This window comes from Vigna unguiculata, chromosome 4 (assembly GCF_037176805.1).
Source record: "Vigna unguiculata cultivar grain cowpea cultivar isolate G323 ecotype 2 chromosome 4, ASM3717680v1, whole genome shotgun sequence".
NCBI lineage: Eukaryota > Viridiplantae > Streptophyta > Magnoliopsida > Fabales > Fabaceae > Vigna > Vigna unguiculata.
In genome coordinates, this window is record NC_140795.1 from 48,551,259 (window position 1) to 48,572,235 (window position 20,977).

General features: G+C 29.6%; 1 protein-coding gene and 1 pseudogene across 2 annotated transcripts; one reads left to right on the top strand and one right to left on the bottom strand.

The window, feature by feature from the left end:
- The first annotated feature begins 2,922 nt into the window (after positions 1–2,922).
- Positions 2,923–10,794, top strand: DRM2 (domains rearranged methyltransferase 2). Of its 2 annotated transcripts, none has more exons than XM_028068686.2 (11): positions 2,923–3,054; positions 3,297–3,342; positions 4,915–4,955; positions 5,085–5,219; positions 6,081–6,180; positions 6,261–6,307; positions 7,039–7,155; positions 7,501–7,600; positions 8,835–8,926; positions 9,106–9,843; positions 10,208–10,794. In XM_028068686.2, the coding sequence occupies exons 3-11, from the start codon at positions 4,953–4,955 to the stop codon at positions 10,640–10,642; spliced, it is 1,767 nt and encodes a 588-aa protein (XP_027924487.1). In that variant the 5' UTR covers positions 2,923–3,054; positions 3,297–3,342; positions 4,915–4,952; the 3' UTR covers positions 10,643–10,794. The 2 variants fall into 2 exon arrangements, with proteins under 2 accessions (XP_027924487.1, XP_027924486.1); XM_028068685.2 differs by having other exon boundaries at positions 3,016–3,180.
- A 2,368-nt stretch (positions 10,795–13,162) lies between these two features.
- On the bottom strand, positions 13,163–15,571 carry LOC146887360 (uncharacterized; annotated as a pseudogene).
- Between the last annotated feature and the right edge of the window lie 5,406 nt (positions 15,572–20,977).

The following is a 20,977-nucleotide window of genomic DNA, read 5'->3' on the forward strand; positions in this document are numbered from 1 at the left end:
GCACCTTATCCGTGTATCTAAAAATTGTTTCAATGGCTTCAAATTCAAATTTGCTAATTTCATAAAATTCTTGTATCACTTGTTCACATGTTTTTTTTACATTATTACTATCTTTATATTAACAACATGTAAACATAGATTTAATTATCAAATTTTCTTTAATTTATTAAAAAAAATTATTTTATCGCTTTTAATCTTTCTTTCTTTAATATTAATTACCAGCATAAAAATATTATTTAATTTATTAATTATCATTCAGTTTTTCTTTAAATTAAATTTACAAATAATGATTGTAATAAATAAAAATAATTTCAAGATACAAGTTAAATTTTAAAATATTAATACCAAGTTGTTAACAACTAATACAATATTACAATAGTTTGAAATTTTTAAACTATAAAACTAAATATTTATATGTATTACAGAATTCAAAAAACACAATAACTTAACTATTATACCACACGACAATAGTTTAAAATATTGTTACTCATATACTTTTTAAAAAAAGTATATTTTTAGTTTAATATATTTAGCATACAATAATTTAGATAATAATTATTAATAATTTGTTAATTATAGAATGGTTTAAAATAAATTATAATAACATATTTAATATAAATAATTATTGTAGGAAAAATATGTGGTATCCTATATTTTTTAAAATAAGACGAATTATTATACCAGATCCGTGTCGTATCTAATACTTGTATCGCACATGTGCATCAATTTTGTTCTCAATTAAGTTCTCAATTTTATTTTTTAAAAGAAGCTCCATATGATCATTTATATTAGATAGATGTTAACACCGTTTAGAAAGTAAATACGTGTCAAATTTTGATTTTTTTTTTCTTCTCCCTCCACCTTCCCTAACATCCTCCATTTTCCACCACTTTTTCTTCTCTTCTCCACCACCACCTTTCAACACCATCTCCCTCTCTAAGTTTTCCAAGTATCTCCTCTTGTTTATTTTATACTAGTAAATTGACAAAATTGAGCTTTATGTGAAACTTGTAAGAAAAATGGATAAAGGCCTTACCATTGTCACTACCAAAAATTATATAAATTGCGACAATCATTTTGCTACATTACATTACTTTTAACTGTCATTATTTATATGTATTATGTTTTCAAAAATATTATAAATTTTGTGGTCAAAAAATTTAATATGATAGCTTAAGATGAACCACCATAATACCTATCATACTACTATACATTATATAGAAAATGACATTTTAATATAATAAAAATGTCAGTTAAAACTAGTGTAACTTTTTCTTTAGAAAACAAATTCATATTATTGTATATTATTAATTCATATTTTGTTAATTTATACTTTTTTATAAAATTAAAACTAATTAAATATAAATGTGCATAAGAATAAATATTTAAAACTAATATATTATTAATCCATTTTTTCAATATATTATTAATCCATTTTTTCTATAAGATTAAAATTAACTAATAACATTTATTAATAAATATTAATATAATATTTGATCGTAATTAAAAGAGGAACAAAGTTGTTTTATTAAAAAAGATCTCGTTGAGATAATTTGATAAGAATTGAGATCCAATTGAAATAAAAAGTTATATGAACCAAGAAACTTTTCGACCAAAGTAAATACCAAATAAATAGTTAAGCCTTTGTATTATATTAATATGTGTTGGTTCGTGAGAAATGAAAACAAAATTAAATAAAGATGGATCAGGCTGAAGGAGAAGAATGAATTAAATCAGAATATTGGTTCTGTACATTTTTGTACCCACACACCTTTTAATCAAGGGAATATAAAAATAAAATAATATATAGATTGAATTGTAAGATAAACCAAAGTACAAGTGTAATATTTCTAGACACATTCATGTAAAATAACAAATCATGTATTACAAATTTATAACAATGTTAAGAGAAATGAAAAAGAAAAAAAGTAATATTAAAAACAAATAAAGTTAAAAAAATAAAAATAAAAACGTAGAAAACAAATAATCTTTAACTGGTAATAAATAGTTATTCTAAAATAAGTAACTCGAAGAATATAATCGAAACAGTAAAAGAAATTAAATATGATGTTTGGATAATCGCCATAATTATTATAACTTTAAATTCAAGTAAACACTAGATAAATATACTTCAAACTCATTAATTGATATATTTAAAACAATATTTTTACTTTTAATTCCTATACTAGAAGTAACAAGTAAAATTTATGATATCATAAATGTAAATTAACAATCAAAATAAGTATTTATTCTTTTACTCTATGTTAAAATAATATTTTTGTTTTTAATTTTTTTATATAGAAGTAACAAATCACATTTATGTTATCATAAATGTAAATTAACAATAAAAAATAAGTATTAATATTATTTATGTATAAAAATAAGATTTATGTTAAATATTAAATTTATTAAAGTTAAAATGTTCATAATATAATTATATATATATATATATATATGAAATTTAAGATATTTAAGAAAAAAATAAATTTTAAAATACAAATAAACATTAGTGCATAATAACTTTCATAAAAGCTAATATTAAACTGTCACTGACGTTGAAGAACCATTTTAAAACTTCAATTTTATTATATAACATTTTAAATTAAAATTCATGTAAAAGAAAAATATCAAAATTCAGAAAAAGTAAAATATTACTTTTGAAACTCGTATTGTAATTAATAAATATTTAATATTTTAGATTAAATAAGTGAAAAAGAAGAGATTCTTCTTTATCACTTACGCCACTCTCTCGAGTATGATGAGTGAATCATACTCGCGCATCACTCATGTTTCATTGTTGTTTCTTATGTCACTTTTGCTTGACGGAAATATATAAAATAAAGTCACACCAATTTTAGAATTGTTACGGAATCAAACGGTTTAAAACAGGACACGTGTAGTTTAATTCTATGATATTCATGTGTCCTTCACCACCGTTTGATTTCTGATAACATCTCTCGTGGGAGAGTGGAACATAGAACGAAAATGTGCGAGTGGGGGAAAAGCTTCTCCATGTTGGTGTTGTTGCATTGTTCATGATGATAATTTGGCATTGTAAGTCTCATTCAGAATCTGACCCAGTCTGTGTTCTTCAAAAAGCTCTTTTTCCCTTCTGTGTCTTTGTTCTCTCCTTGCATGCATCAGCACCGCTAGCTTTTCTTCTTTCTTGCACGAAGAATGGTTTTGAAATTTCTCCTTTTTCTTTTCCTTTCTCTTTGATTGTGTAAGTGTATGAGTTGAATCTGTTTTGAATATATATCTTTTCTTTCTTTTTGTTCTTTGTTTGTTTTATGCAGAGCTGAACCTGTGGAAGTGCATTCTGGGTTCTGCATTCTCGGACGGGTAGTGATTCTGCAACTGTTTCTTGTTTTTCAATCGGTGATCAAACTTGTTTTCTAGGGTTTGACATGTTTTTTTTTTTTTTTGTGTGGGTGTGTTTGGTTAGTTAGTTAAGAAGAGTTATTGATTCCCTTGAAAAGTTTCTGTTTTGCAAGGAAAAAATGGGTGAAATTTGTTTCCATGTTTTTCCGGAGCTTTCGTTGTATTGTTTTTGGGGATTTTATGGTACCAATATTCACCTTTTAGTACCATTAAAGGTGGGTATTTCTGATCAACCACACGAATCTTCCACTGAAGTCAATTTTATTTGAGGTGGGTTAGATCATTATCACTACTACGAGTGACAAAGTGATTTGACAATTAAATGTGTTACAGGATTGAAAAATGTTGTCTTTGAAATATTTAGTGGGTTAACATTGCTTTGTGATTCATGCTATGGAGGAGCATGGTTTTCTGTGAACACGGTCTCGGAGTATGTAAGAAGAAATTGGCCCTTAAAGATGTTGAAATGTGTCCACGCTGCTCGATCCTACTGCTTGTGTGGTTTTCAGTTATTGTGAAATGTACTGAAAGAAATGTCTCTTATCATGTGCAGTTTACATTTTGACTTTAAGAAATTTAGTCTCACTGTCTTGATCAATTTGAAAAAGTCACGTGGAAATCTCACTTGTGTAAATCTCACTTTATAAGCCAGTTTTATGTGAGATCGAGTTAAAGTTAAAGTCTATTTCTTAACATTAAAAAAAGAAGCCAGTTTTTTGTAAGATCGAGTTAAAGTTAAAGTCTATTTCTTAACATTAAAAAAAGAAGCCAGTTTTTTGTAAGGTCGAGTTAAACATAAAGTCTATTTCTTAACATTAGAAAAAGTGGAAATGAAACAATTAATTAATTGAAAAAATAGTACTTGAACGGTAACAAAACAATCACTTTGTCCCATGGAGGAGGGGTTACATATTGTCGAATTAGATGGATGTTGAACTAGATTATATACTAGAGAAACTGAAGAAACCTTATTCCAGTGGGTAAGGTTGGCTGCATGGGTTATATGATGTTGTAATTAGTGTATAGTGTTGTTCTTGGTTATAGTTAATGGTCCTTTTATTTTAGCAATGGCTAGTAGTATTACCTCTTAGAATTAGCTGTTCGGAGTTTTGGTGAATCCTAGTTTTCCTCCCACAGTTTTAAGCTGTTTAGATTGACTAGTACTGGCTTGTGCTTGCATGCTGAAGATCTCTATGTCTTGAAAACTAGTCCAGTTCAATTGGTTTTTCAGTGAATTGAGTTCATGAATCCTGGTAAATAGTTTGGTTTGACTGGTATTCCTAAATGTGATTAGGTTTGGTTGATACTAATTATTAAGAAAAACAAAAAAGGTATAAGGAAAGGAGAATTCTGTATTGATTATACTGAGTTTTGTGCAATTGATGACTTCTGTTTTCAGCAACTATGTATAAGCTACAGCAGCATTTCTAATGGGCTGAGTTTGACAGACAGCTGTAAATAAGAAACTAACAGAATACAACTGATAAGGAGTTATTCACTCAAACTAATTCTGTTACTTCTGTGCTTGGGCAGCTAAAATACCTGTATTCTGCCAAGCTGAGAGATTGAAGATGGTACGTTTTACTTGTCATTAACTACTACACGTTTAGGTTTTTTTGGGAGCATATGTAGCTCTGAAAAACTTTTCTCTCACTTTTTCTTGCTTCTTAGCTTTTGCTTCTCTTTCTGAACAATTATTGCAGGGTGGGGATGATTCCGCTGTGGAGAGTGATAATTTTGATTGGAACACTGAAGATGAGCTTGAAATTGAGAACTATCAGTCTTCATCTTCATGTTTAACTGTTCCTAATGGAGATGCCGTTACCGGGTCTGGAGAGGTAAGCTTTTTTAGGCTTTTCTCATTGCAGATGTTGTTGATATGATAAACCAAAATGATAAGCTGATCTCGCAGGTCAACGAGGAAAAAATTCTTCAGAAACCGTATATTTTTTTTTTCATGTATAATATAATATCTATTTTACAACTTAGGTTTTGTGGAATTCATACATGTATTAATTTTTCACTTTTTCGCCATAGAGCATTGTGTCTTTCGATCTATTGAAGCAACCTCACTTAGTTGGCAAAGGCTGTCATTACTGCTTATGTTTCTCATTTCATCGTAGCTAGTTCTTCATGAATCAGTTTCTTCTTTTCTATTGCTGTTATGTGGGTTTATTTACTGATTTTGCATTCCCTCCTTGATTTGGGTAACCTTAGTGTATCTTATAATTAGAGGGTTTATAACTTTACTTTCAAATACTCACAAGCTGTTACATTTCTTTTGGTAGTGTCACTTCCTCTATTTTATTGCACACACAAAATATGTTGGATTCTTTGCATTTTCTATTTTTTATGAGATCTATGTTTGCTATCGTTAAAGGGATTCTGATTAGGACTTGGGTATTATGGGGTGCTTAGTCCATTGCAGAATGGTATGGAATTTTTTATGAAGTATTTAACTGTTCAGTTCTCCTCCTTTGACAGCTAGGTCTTTAGGGAGGGTTCCCAAAGTACTTGGGTGCTTATCAGAAACTATTCATTTTCTTTACTAACTTTATGGTTTTTCTAATTACGCATTCAATTAAGCATATTTTAAACCCAATGAAAAGAATACATTCTTGTGAACATGTATGTAGAAATAACATTGCGCAAAGGAAATAGAGTTTTTAGCTACTAATGTCTATTCTCTACCCCTCAAGGCAAGCTCGTCTGCAGTTTCAGCTAATTCCAAGGTATTCAACCACTTCATTGGCATGGGATTTTCTAGAGAGATGGTTTCTAAAGTAATTCAGGAATATGGTAAAAACATTGCTTCACTCTATTTAAACATAGATTTGATTCATAAAGTTCACAAATAATATTGCCTGATGAACTTCCAGGTGAGGAAAGCGAAGATAAACTACTTGAAGAACTTCTGTCATACAAGGTGAGGTGATATTTTAACAAGTCCTTGAGCTATTATTGAATTTTAAGGAATTTCTCTACTGTAGTCGTCATACCTTATATTTACTAAATTAATACAGTTACATTTCCATATTGTTAAGATTCGTTCCAATTCTTTATTAAAAACGTAGATGTGGAGAAAAAGTTATATTAAAACTTATAGTTATTAAAGATCGGAGTAAGCTTTTATTAAAAGTTATTCATCTTTCTTTGTTGGCTTCCAGTACTCATTCCATTGTTTAAAAATTAATTGAAGATTAAAGAGTTTATTGTATTAACCTCTATCCTCCCATTTATTTTCCTTTCTCTCTTAATAGAATATTTTGTCAAGAATTTATTTCTTCTTTTAATACAAGTTTCTTTTGGAACTGGTTATGGGACTTTCTGGCCAAGAAACTCTGAAATGATTGCAATTTTTCTTCTCTTAATTTGTTCTTGGCTCGAGTTGCAGAAGATAGGATGGGGTTAAATGAGCAGCTAGATCACCCTATAATGACAATGATGTTTACCAACTGCAATGTGTGGTCTGTGGTTTCTTTGTGCATATAATTGCTCCTTTTTTTCACCCTTCACCTCTTCTACTTTGTTTTGTTTTTTGCTTTCTGATTTCTTATAGATTTCTTCCTTGCTTCATTGATATATCGTTTGCATCCTGTATTATTTTGGCTGTTCATGTTACAGTTATCTTGGTGCATTTTATTTTCATATTTGCAGGCTCTAGAAAGTTCTCCCCAGCCACAGCAGCGTATTGAGCGGGATCCTTCTTCTTCAGAAAATGCAGGGAGCTCTTGGGATGATTTGTCAGACACTGATATTTTTTCTGATGATGAAGTAATCTCTGCTCTATGTTTAGACGTTTATTTTTTAGAGTTTGTACGATTTGATTCATTTTATATCTTGTTAATTTTTGCCTTTAGTGTCATCTACTTGGATGGTTTCTCCTAGTTCTATAGGACACGCAATTAGACATGTAATCATTTTCAAACATGTGACACCACAGGGGCCTGTACAATTTCATTTTCCTACTAAAAATGAATTTTCATCATGCTTCCACTTGATTTTACAAACATTTATTTATGGGGTAGGTCTGTAATTGCTTATGCTAGGAAACAATATAGGAATTAGGAATAGTTTCTGTATGATAAGATACAGCTTGCTCATTTTATATTTTTGCAGGAAATTGCAAAATCTTCTTCTCAGAACGATGATACATTACAGACTTTGGTGAAAATGGGGTACAAGTTGGAGGAGGCTATAATTGCCATTGAAAGATTAGGTGTGTTTTGCTTCCATTTGTATATTGGTGTGGGTTACTGGCTTGTTATTTCTGCAAAAAATGAGAGAATTATTGTACTTTATATTTGTTACTTGTATGAATCACTCGCTAACTTTTATTGATCTTAAGCACATGGATTTATGCCCCTTGTGCAGTTGAGCCATTAGACAAATAAAGAATATATTTGTTTTCTGAGGTTTAAGTGTTGATATTGGTTCCCAGTTGTTGGATATTTTATATGCACTCCAAGCACAAGTTATCGTCATTGCTAAAATGAACCTGTTAAAGCTTTTCTTGACGAACTCTTCATATTGTAATTCCCAAGAACAAAGCAGAAGACCTCTAATGGTTTTGAAGTTATAGTAGGAATCTTTTTAATGAACCAATACCACGCCATCACTCTATTTCACATAGTAAACCATGATGGAGTTTCCTCATTCTCTAACTTTTATAATCTCCCAGTTGAGTCCTACCTGCTGAATGCATATCAATCCGCATTTAATATAATTGTATACTCAATACAATACACAGAACATCAAGGCATAATAGTTCGCCGGAGATTATCTGTTCCAATGTCCACGTTAGGGACAGATTCATATCAGTTTGGAACCACCGTTATTGTATCTCTAATAGATAAAGAAAATCTTCTTGTCCAGTTACCTTATGAATATACTGCAATTACTTTTAGTCAAACCAAGAAAAAAATGTGATTGTTTAGTTGCTAACACTATAATTAGGATTTACATGGAGAAGTAACATCTGTAGGTCATGTGTTATATATAATTATGTCTAAAGAAGGCCACCATAACCAAAAGTTGTTAGCACAAGCAGTTTGGCACTTAAGAATCCCTTAACCAATGTCAAGGGTCTGGCTCTTGGTCCCTTAACAAAGATCTATGGTTTCCTTCCCGGCTTGGACATGGAGTCTCAATTGGAGGTATCACTTTACCGCAAAACTGGGCTGACCTGTGCGAGGGGGACTATGCAAAAAAAGAAGGCCACTATAAGATTGTTCAACTTTGTATAAATAAGCTAATAGAAGATGAATGCTGCTATTCTGCCATAAACCATATTAATCAAATTAACATGGTCAACCACCATAATGATAATAGTAAGTTAATAACCTTTCATGGCCTCTTTGTTTGCTTGTGTGTCCAACTTTCCAAAATGTCTTGTTGAATGAACTTTTTCACCGTCTATTTTGTTGTCTCATTTTTCTAATGAAATGTTACAGGTCGAAAGTCTTCACTTGAAGAATTGGTAGATTTTATAGATGTTGCTCAGCTAGCAAAGGCTGAAGATGCTCTTCTACCGCCTGAAGAAAAGGTAGCAACGTAGCATATTGCCATATTGGTATTTTGTGATGAATAAACTAGACATTCAATGCATATGCGTATATATTATTCTGTAATTTTTCCTTGAAATTATGTAACATCATTTATCTGTTGCTGTCTACCCCCTCATTTATTTGTCACATACCAATTATTTTATTGTTATTTTTGCAGCTACAGTACAATGACTATACTAAATCCAATAAACGAAGATTGTATGATTGTGAAGTGTTGGGAAGGAAAAAGCCTAGGGGATGTGAGAAGAAAATCATCAATGAAGATGAGGAGGAAGCTCTTCATCTTCCAAACCCAATGATTGGATTTGGTGTACCTACAGAGTCAAGCTTCATTACACACAGAAGGATTCCGGAAGATGCCATTGGTCCTCCTTACTTCTATTATGAGAATGTGGCCTTAGCACCAAAAGGTGTTTGGCAAACAATTTCTAGATTTTTGTATGATGTGGAGCCAGAATTTGTGGATTCAAAGTTTTTCTGTGCGGCAGCCAGGAAAAGGGGCTATATTCACAACCTACCCATCCAAAATAGGTTCCCACTTCTACCACTTCCACCGCGTACAATACATGAGGCTTTCCCCCTAACAAGGAAGTGGTGGCCCTCATGGGACCCAAGGACCAAACTTAATTGTTTGCAAACATGTATTGGCAGTGCAAAACTAACGGAAAGAATTAGGAAAGCTTTAGAAAACCATGCTGGAGATCCCCCTGAACATGTACAAAAGTACGTTATTGATCAATGTCGGAAATGGAATCTGGTTTGGGTTGGAAGGAATAAAGTTGCTCCTCTTGAGCCTGATGAAGTTGAAACCCTGTTAGGCTTCCCAAGGAACCACACCAGGGGAGGTGGAATAAGTAGGACTGACAGATACAAGTCACTTGGCAATTCGTTCCAGGTATGATAATTCTCACTCTTTTATAATAATGGCGCATCCACAAAGATCTTTCTGGATGTATTTACTGTCATAAAGAAATATAATTGTCCTTGGAATTATCTAGCAATGTTTCAACTTCTAGAGTCATCAGGTAGAGGAAGAACAAAAGAATAGAAGGAATAGAATGAACGTGTTAAAAAGGATTTATATATAAATAACATCTTTCCTCCATTAAAAGATTGGTATTTTGACAGAACGCTACTTATGCGGTTTCAGCAAGTTTTCTTTTATATGGAACTTCTTAATGGATTGTGTGAAAGTAGTGGTTAATGCATCTATGTTTCTATGTAAATTTCTCTTTCCTTATGGGTTCAGTTCATTTCAGGTTGACACTGTGGCATACCATTTGTCAGTTCTGAAAGAGATGTATCCTGATGGTATCAATCTTCTTTCTCTCTTTTCTGGAATTGGTGGGGCAGAGGTAGCTCTTCATCGGCTCGGCATCCCTCTCAAGAATGTAGTGTCTGTTGAAAAATCAGAAGTGAATAGGAATATTGTTAGAAGTTGGTGGGAGCAAACAAATCAGAAAGGTAATTTGTATGACATGGACGATGTAAGGGAGCTAGATGGTGATCGTTTGGAGCAGCTGATGAGCACTTTTGGAGGCTTTGATCTCGTTGTTGGTGGCAGTCCTTGTAATAACCTGGCTGGTAGCAACAGGGTCAGCAGGGATGGACTGGAGGGAAAAGAATCCTCTCTGTTCTTTGATTACTTTAGGATTCTGGACTTGGTGAAAAATTTGACAGCCAAACATCGATGATTTTTCTCCATCTCCCGTTTTGTATTTAATCCAAACTTTTAGGATCTTGGTATGCAACCTGAAATATTAGAGACAGTTACTTTTCTCACCCCATTTTTGTTGCCAAAGCAATGCAACACTTTCAAATAAAACATTTATCTTAAAATCTCTCATTTCAGGTTATTGTTTTTCTTATCCCTTTGTGGGTACAGTACTAGATGATTCTTGCCATGTTTCACTTTTCCATTTTCTGGTTATGATAATCATGACTTTTGTTAGCAGCAACTGGGTTTCACCAGTTACTTATTGGTCTTGTGTTGGAATTTGACCTCAAAAGGATCTGTTTTTGACTGTGCTCACTGAGATGAGATGCTCTCTTGTTTGTTTTGTGTCTATTGTACTGTTGAGTGGTTTGTTTTGGATTTAAGCCCCTAGAATATCTTGAGTTTCTACAAAAGTACAAGTTCGCATGCAATCAATATTTGTTTGTGAATGAATTGTAATTTATGTTGAATTGAATTCTTTGTTATTACGTAGGGTTAAGTATGTTTTTATTTCTTAATTTTCAGTGAATTTTGAAATTAGTTTATTTTGAAATTTTGAATCAATTAAGTTTTTTATCTTTCGAAATACGTGAATTTAGTCATTTTAATCATATTTTATTAAGTTTATTTGACATTTCAAGTGCGTTTCATAATAGTATTTGACTTAACATTAAAACGAAAATTTGTCGAACAGTATAAATAATTCAAATTCAAATCTTATGTATTATGATTTGAACAAATTTAACCATCTTTCAAACAGAGTATTATAGAATGAATTCTAATACGGTTTTGTAACCTATGCCCTATATGTATGGAATTAGCTCTTTTAAATGTTTCTCTTAATAAACCAAAATGGTAAAAAACAGTAAATATTTAAATGTTTCCATTTACATTAATGTTGATTTTAATTCAGTGATGTCCTGATTCTTAGTTTCTTACTATATAATTTTGTTGAAGTTCTTCACTATTCCATTTTCTTTCCCGTGAGTATTTTTTTTTCACACTTCTCTTTAAAATAAAATACTGCGATAATTCTTTGAAGTATCCATAACTTAACTTTTTATTAACTTCTTTTTTCAAGAAAGTAAAATCCAGTACACAAATTGGCATAAAAGAAGTCTTTGATATGTGATTTCTTGATCAAAGTCTTTAAATGCAATATATTTAGGTGAGTAAGAAGACAATTGTTTTGATGTTTTTTCTCTTTTAATGTTCTATTGTTATAAGTTTCTAGACTTGGCTTTGAGGCGTTTTTTCATGTTTTATTTTCATGTCTAACCATGACATTTTGAGTTTGTTATGTAGTGTTAGCCATTGGAACATATATTGTATGGATCATTTTTGAGAATGAGAAATTTTGACCGTTTCTGATATATGACTTTACATATATGACAATTCATATGATGCATGACTATATTAGATTGATAAGAAATGTTTCTAAGAAAAACATGAGTAATGACTTGACTGAATTTTTTTATTTGATTTTTTTTATATATATTCAAATTAGAATTAAGGAGGGAATTTCGGATTAAATAGGTCTTTTGGAAGATACTAAGGTTGGTTGGATTGATTAACATAGAGGGTGTTGAAAGGAGTTGTCCTTAACATGGTGGTAGAAAAATATTTAAAGGAAGTTGTGATGATAATATTGGAAGATTTTTTATTTATTTATTTAGGCATTAAAAAAATATCTACATGTCAAATTAGTTTTTGTTATTTTTTCTATTGATATTTCTTTATTTGACGAATTGAAATATGTTTGGTTAGAGAGTGATTTTTTAGTTTATCAAGTATTTTTTGACATTCAACTTTCTCTTTTGTATCTCAAGAGAAGATGGATTAAATGCAATACGGATCACAAGACCTTTGAACTCAAAATTTCTTGTGTCTTTTTGAAAAAAATCCATGTGTCGATACATTTGTTGATTTATTTATTCAAAATAAATTTAATTTCTTTTGGTTTAATGATTTACCAATTGCTTTGAGGTTAATTTTTTCTCATATAGATATAGCCTCCAAAACTTTAGATTTGGATTGGTTGTAACATTGGCGAGTATGTTAATTTTTTTGTTGGACATAGGTTTGATTTAGTTGTATTTTTTTTTTACATCTCTTTAATGTTTTTGCATGTTAATTTTGAGATGCTAGTATATGTAGGGTCACAAGACTTATGAAGCCCAGACACGAACACGGACACGACACACGACACGGACACACACACACACACACACACACACCCCCACACACACACCCACACACACCCACACACGCACGTACCCACCCACCCACCCACCCACACCCACACACACACACACACACACACACACACACCCACACACCCACACACACCCACGCACGCACACACCCACACATATATATATATATATATATGTATATATATATATATATGTATATATATATATATATGTATATATATATATATGTATATATATATATATGTATGTATATATATATATATATATATATATATATATATATAACAATTACAATTCATAGTCTAAAAAATTGAAAATTAATATTTATATAAAAAACAATCCACCAATTATACTTCATGATCTAATAGAAATCAAGATAAACAATTATAAAAGAAACAAAGTCTAGCAAAAGAAAAACAAAAAAAAACGTAAGTAAATCATGATGTTTAACTCTCATATTTGTTCATCTTCATTGAAAAATGCTTCTTCTAATTCTGGTTCATCAAGAGATAGGCTAGCAATCTGAAGAATTCCGCTGTCTTCCAATGAAAAGTCATCTCCTCCAATATCCCACAATTTAGTTTCCTCTTCTTTGTACTTTGAGGAGTTTCTTGAGAGAAGACGGAGATTACTATGGATAAATACTAAATCTTTCACCCTTTTGGGAGTCATCTTATTTCTTTTCAAAGAATGTATAAAAGAGTAGGTACTCCAATTCCTTTCACAACAAGAAGAAGAAGAAGGTTGTCCAAGTAGCTTAAGAGCTATTTTTTGAAGTATTGGTGCCTGAGATCCATGAATAATCCACCATGATTTTGCATCCATTTTAGTTCTATCCCTTATAGCGTCCGGATCTGCAAAATCTTCTCTTTCATTTGAAAAGTTTGCAAACTCTAGATTTGCTTGCCTCCTTTCATCCACATCATCAAAGTACTTCATAAAACATTTTTTCCTTTCATGAGTAAGTTATGCATCTTTATGTGGGGTAACTCTTTGTGAATCTTCACTTAACCATTCATCACTATAATATCTACAGTATTAAAGAACATAAGCATAAATTAACATAATATTATATATTATAGATAAGACATATACAAAAAATATATAATAATAAAATAATTTAATAGTATACTTACCTTGGATTTAAAGAATGAGCAAGACAATGAAGAGATGTGCTACTCTTAGTCCAACGATCAATTAATACTGAGTTTACTGCCTCAAAAAAAGATAAATGTTCAACCTGTGCCTTTCCTTCATGTTGGTATATGATCTTCCTCACATCTTCAATCATTGAATCCCACATCTCATACACTAAATGAAGAGTAGTCATATCCGTATCTGTTTTTCTGATAACATCATAAATAGGGGCAGTAAAAGCAAGTATATAGTCAACCTTCATCCACCAATTATCATTCAATCAAGTTTCTTTGACTGTTCGTGCATTATCAACATTATCCTTTTTGTAATTAGACCATTCATTACTAATTACCATCTCTTGGAGTCCTCTTTTCAAGCTTCTAAATCTTTTAAGCATGATAATGGTTGAAGCAAATCTCGTTGGAGCAACAGAAAGAAACTTACATGAATTGAAGTTATTAAACATTGATAATCTCATAGAGTGCCCCATAATGAAGTTTTTAATAAATGTAGCATCATCAGCAATTTGTGAGATCCAATAAAATTCTTCATAAAGATCACTATTTCTTTCTGTATTTTTTGCCGCACAAATATTTTTCAATGCAAGATTCAAGGTGTGCACTACACAAGGAGTCCAATAGATTGAAGAAAATTCTGATTCTATGATCATACTTGCTGCCTTACATTCTGCTGCATTGTCTGTGATAATTTGTACCACGTTTTTTGGTCCAACTTCCATAATTACATCTCTCATGTGTTTGGCAATAAAATCCTTGTCTTTTGTCTCACCAGATCCATCCATTGCTTTCAAAAACATTGGTCCACTCTCATTGATAGCCATAAAATTGATAAGAGGTCTTCTTTGAGGGTCGCTCCATCCATCGCTAACAATTGTCACACCTTTTGGCTTCCATGAACTCTTTATAGGTTGCAGAAGATTTTCTACATGAGCTCTTTCTTTATCAAGCAGTGGACCTCTCAATTTATTCTATGATGGTGGTACATATCCACTAAGGTTAGAAGTATTGGCAGCGTAAGAAAAGACACTCCTATAATAAGGACTTCTTGCGAGATGAAATGCTAATCCTGAAGAATAAAACATCCTTGCAATTTCACAATCAAGAGCATCTCTAGCTTGAATGTTGAAAGAAGCTTCTAGAGGACCCTTGAGTTTTTGGTGAACACCACCACTGCTTGTTTGCTTTCTTTCCTCAGATACAGGTGGTAGAGAAACCTTTTTCTTCTTTGAATTTTCAATTTTCAAAGTTGCTTCATTATCCAATCTTTTAAGCTCATCAAGTTTTGTCGGATTCACCTTTGGACAAACTCTAACCCCTTCTCCCTTAATTTTTAAGAGATGAGCTCTCACTCGAGTGTAAGATCCATTAAATTCAAAATCACACAAAGTACAGTTGACCATATAGTTTCCACCACCGGGAGTTTTTCTTATCTTTGTAAAATATCTCCAAAGAGGTGTTGTTTCATCTTCTTGTTCAATAGCTTGATTAAGTCTACTCATCTTAATTTCCTATAATAAAATAAATTGAAAATACAAAATTTACTTAATATTTAAAATTTAAAAATAAAACAAAAGTATATAATTTAAATAATTTTTATACATAATATATTTATAAAATTAAATTCAAAATATAAAACTTATAATTTTATGTTTATAATTTAAATTATAAAATAAATTAAAATTATGTAACGCATATGTATTAAAATCTGAAATTAAAAACTAATAAAGTATCATGTATAATCTAATCATAATATAAAATATAATTATTTATAATATAATATATTTTTAAAGTAATGTTAAATTATTAAATTATTTTATATTGTAAAAAGAACAAGGAACATAGTACCCTCACATGTATAAGTTATAGCAAATATGATGGATGCATAGAATGACATTAAGTATTAAAAAAGTTAAATTATTAGCATTTAATGGATGGATTTAATAAGTAGAAGGAAAAGAGTGTGTGGATAACATTTAATATAGAAGGCAAAGAATTTAATAGATAGAAGGAGAAGAGACATAGAGAGTACTTACATTTTTCTACACACTTCTTCTTCTCAGTATTTACTATTTTCTCCTGCTCAAAATATATCTCTTCTTATTCTTCTATCCGAGCTTCTTCCTTCTTCCTTCTTCATCCAAGAGCTTTCTTGCAATGACTATGTGTTTCGCTCACTAAATCTCAACGTTTCTTTCTTTTACCTCTAACTGATTTCTTTTTTCTTTGTATATTGTGTAAGTCTCGTTATGTATTTATAGGACATGTATAAGGTTTTTATTATTAAAACATAAAATATAAAGATATTCAAATAGATATATTTGAAGATTATTTTGTTAAAATTTTTAGTTTTAATTCTATATAATTTATTAAGATTTTTAAAGATTATTTATATATTTATCTTTATTTTTTATTTTTTATATAAAGTAATTTATTTATATTTATTTGAAATACGGAACATTTATCTAGTAATTTATTTATATTTATTTACATATAAAAAAGTGAAAGATGTTATAGATTAAAATTAATTATAATATAATATATTATATACTGATAAAACAAATTAAAATCTCTTTAAATAAAATATTATATTAAGAAGGAAGAAAATTTTAGATAAAGTGAAAATGTGATAACTGAACAGATTTATTTGGGGATCCGTAAAATTAAAACAAATTTCATATAAAATAACTAAATTATTAAATTGATAAGAATATGATAATGTTTTCTTTTCAGATTTTTCTTTTTCTTTTGCTTAATTTTCCCTTTCCTATCTTCTGTCTTCTCTTCTCCGTTAATTTGCCTGCAACGTAAACGGTTTCAACTCTGCAACTGTGTCCACATTCCACCTTTTTGCAGCACCGCAACGTGTCTTTTCCGCGTCCAGAGAGAAGGTCGTGTCCGGCCCAAAAAACAACGTCCGACACCGCGTCGTGTGCGCTTCCGGCGAGTGTCCGTGTTCGGTGCGCCTCCGAAACGGGGAAGCGTGGCTCAGACGCCGTGTCGGAGCATCCTAGCACAAGACTCCATAATTAACATTATTTTATATAAAAAACAACATATTTAATTTGTTTCTATCAAACTATGAGATATTTTATAAAAAAATTTATCATAAACTTGTTTCAATAATGATTAATATAATATTTTTTCAAAATTTAATTATTAATTTTAACATTTTAAGATTCCTTTTACTCCTCTAAACTTATATAAAAATTAACATATCAGACAACAACTTATTCAAGTCTAAATAATTCATAGAAGATATACATCTTATCAAGTCTAAACAATCTATAGAAGATATCTAACTTTTTCCTAGCACCTTAAACCTCTGTTCAACGCAACTCAAACAAAGGTGTCTCTGGAAGAGTTGTGCCCAACATTAGTTATATGGCACCCAGAGCTACCCTTTAGTGCACAACGTGTCCATGGCATGTTGAGTGAGAACATTGTTGGAGCTCCCATGAGTTTAGAATAGAAGGTAGCGCTTGATGACCCTTGATGGTGCCCAACGCCCACAAGTCAGTGAATTCACAAACTTTGTGACCTCCAACAATACACAAATTCCGCCCAATGCCAATTAAGTCAGAGGTCATTGTCCAAGTGGCATTCAACGGCATTGCAGAGGTGCTTGATGGTGCATCAAAAACTTAAACTTTCTCTTTGAGATTTAATTGAACAATTTGACTCTTCTTAAGTTATTTCCCACCTGATAAACTTCATATGGTTATAATATATCAATCTCCTAGCTCAAAAAGTGTCAAATCTAATCAATCAAAGGTCTCGTAAAGAAGTTTTTATCAACAAACAAATCCCAATTCTACAAAGACAAAAAGAATCTTTGATACCAAGTGAAACAAAGTTATAAATAACTCAAGTGAATGACAAATCTATTTCTTTAGGTTTCAAATTGTATTTTCCTTTCCTCTTCACAACTTATAGTAAAAAAACTTGTCAATTACACCACTTGAAACCAATGAAGTTCATTTTATCAATTATTGAGATGAAAATGGCAACAATTCACGCTTTCACATATGCATCTCAAATAACACCAACCATTTAGCCAAACAAAATGTACAATTCTTCAAACCAGTTTCAAATCACATATAAAATTCAAGTGAATCCCATCATATATTTATACCAAACACAACAACACAACAAAGGTCCTTTGACACTAAGTACCCCTAATCACAAATATAAACAATATTTATACAAAGAAGATAGAACAATTCGATCATACTCTAATAATACTAATTGAACACAAAATCCTCAATAGCTCCTGAACCATACATGCAACCCTAAACTCGTCACATGCATAACAAAACCCAAACGACTCTAAAAGGCGTAAAAGAAGGAATTCCTTTGTGTAATAAAACAATAAGATAGAAGTGTAGGTCTCTTTTCCAAGAGTTCTATATTACACTCTAATCTTCAAAAGGATGAGTAAGGAGTTACAAACTTTAGAGAGAAAATAGAGAACGTGAGAAAGATACTCTTTTAGAGAGATAATAACTTTTATAAAATGAGGTTTATTTAACTGATTTATATTTATAATAAAACTTTTTAATAATAAAATATTAGAGTGTATCTTATAAAAGCTTTATCTCAATTAAATAATTTGTAAGGTCTTATAATTATTATGGTATCTTACTTAAAGATGAATATGAAAGAAAGGAAAAAGAAACGCCCATCATAGAAAGTATATGAGGTCGTAAATAATTTTAAAAAATAAATATATAATAGAAAATTAAAAATGAGAGAAGAGCACTAAATTGAAATCAACATTACTTTTTAATTTAATCATATAAATGATTTTTTGAAATATTTGTAATGTTACTTATTCTTATGGAATGAGAATTTGGAGTATATTTTCATTCATTATGGAATTATTGTTCAAATTATTCTCTAAAGTTGATTTTCTAGAACATCCCTACTAACATTTATCGTTATAATATTAAGATTTTGGAGTATACTAAATTTGAATCTAAAATAATCAATATTAAAGGTGATTGAATAGTCAATCTCAAAGGTTATTAATTCATTCTAAAAGAAAAAAAAAAAACTTAAGAGGTAGCATGTTGATGGCAACATTTTAAGTATACAAATAGAAAAAAAAAACAGGAATTGCATTAGAATTTCACATTTTGTAAGGGAGAAAACAATAAGAAGAAAAACATTTTGTAATTATTAAAATTGTAATAACTTGTTTGTTTATTAGTCCATTTCAAAGTTAATAAATGGAGGCAAATGTCAAAATGTCAAGATATAGTGTCTTTAATTAGAAAACAGTCATTGGATCTTATATCATATAATTATGTTTTAGAATGTCATTTTTGCATAAATGACATTTTGTTTAAGGGTAATAAATGAGTTTATTTAAGAACTTAGTTCCTAAATACAAAAATTATGATTCTAATTTTTAAAATGTATTACTTTTTAACTACTACTCATGTGTCAAACCAATCCTAGCTTATATAATTAGCATCCATTAATGTTTCTGATATAAAAATTCAGTTGTGAATAATAGTAACAAAACTAAGATCTATAAATTTAACTATATTTATCTATTTTAAAATGAATCTTGGACAAATAAATAGTGATTTAATACTTAGAATGTTAGTTTTTTTTTTTTTAATATTTTTGAGACCAAACCCAATATGCTCTTATTGAACAAAGATATCAATGAGTGTAATTTTTATATGGACCAAATTTAGATAACAAAATTAATCTCTTTTAGTATATAAGTCATGTTTGAAGAGAAATATTATGCTTAATTTTGTGTTTGGAATATGAATTTCATAATTCATAAAAAATATTAAATTGGAGTTGATATATTTTTTTTGATTAAGAAAATTAAAATTTAACAAAAAAATATTTTTCTTATTTGGATAAAATATTTCAATTATTATTAAATATAACAATATATAAATATAAATAATTATTGAAAATTAAAAAAATCAAAATTAATTATGTTTTATAGTTGATATCATTTTTAATCAAATCAAAGTTCTTCATTTTTTTTATCTGATAGTTGGTTAAGGATTTTTTTTCCAACTTCTTTCATTAATGTGCACCGGAAATTTTTCTACTTGTTATTAGTAAAAAAAAAATCCTAATTATTATTGGCTGAAAGTTTTTATTTATTTAATATTAAAAAGAAAAACTTAAAATCATTAATAAGAAATAATATTTCAACTGATTATAAAAAACATTGAAAAATAATTAATCACGACAGACATGAATTAAAATAATTACTTCACTAAAAAAAATAATACATAAAAAAATAACTCTAATTAACATCGACTAAGAAGTAAAAATTGTTTAAGTTTTTTCTAATAACTTAAATACCAAAATAACTTCTATTGACATAAAAAAAAATCAAGTCAGTGTTAAGTAAAAAATAATTATTTGAACAATGTCTTGGTTAAATCTATTATATCTAAAACTAAAAATTGAATTAAAACAAAATTACAAAGAATAAAATATTAATTTGAAAATAAGAAAACTTTCAATTCACAGTTTATCTCTTTAAATGACTTAAATTATAAAATTTCAATTTATTTTATAATTCTTTATTAAATAAATTATTTTATTATTACATTTTTCAAAATTTTGAAAACATAAATTACCCTATTAATTTTTTTTATCAAAACATATTATAAAATGTTAGACATTTTTTGTTGATTTTTAATTTCGAGTGATATTTATTTTATTCTTTTGTCAATTTCTTTAATTTCTTTGTGACATCAGCTTATCGTTAGTAATAATGATATTTTGAAAGAATCATTTAAAATGTGTATTTTGTTTTGTTTTTTAAATAATGCTTTATTCTTAAATAACTCGGTGGTTCATGTCACTTAACCATGGTCAAGAATTACAGTTCAAATTCCTAACCATGGTCACACGCCAAACCTAACATTAACCCAACACCCAACCCTTTCACTTCCT

Coding starts and splice junctions, on each gene's coding strand:
- DRM2 (XM_028068686.2), top strand. Junction 7,601..8,834: donor AATTGCCATTGAAAGATTAG/GTGTGTTTTGCT, acceptor GAAATGTTACAG/GTCGAAAGTCTTCACTTGAA. Junction 8,927..9,105: donor TTCTACCGCCTGAAGAAAAG/GTAGCAACGTAG, acceptor TTATTTTTGCAG/CTACAGTACAATGACTATAC.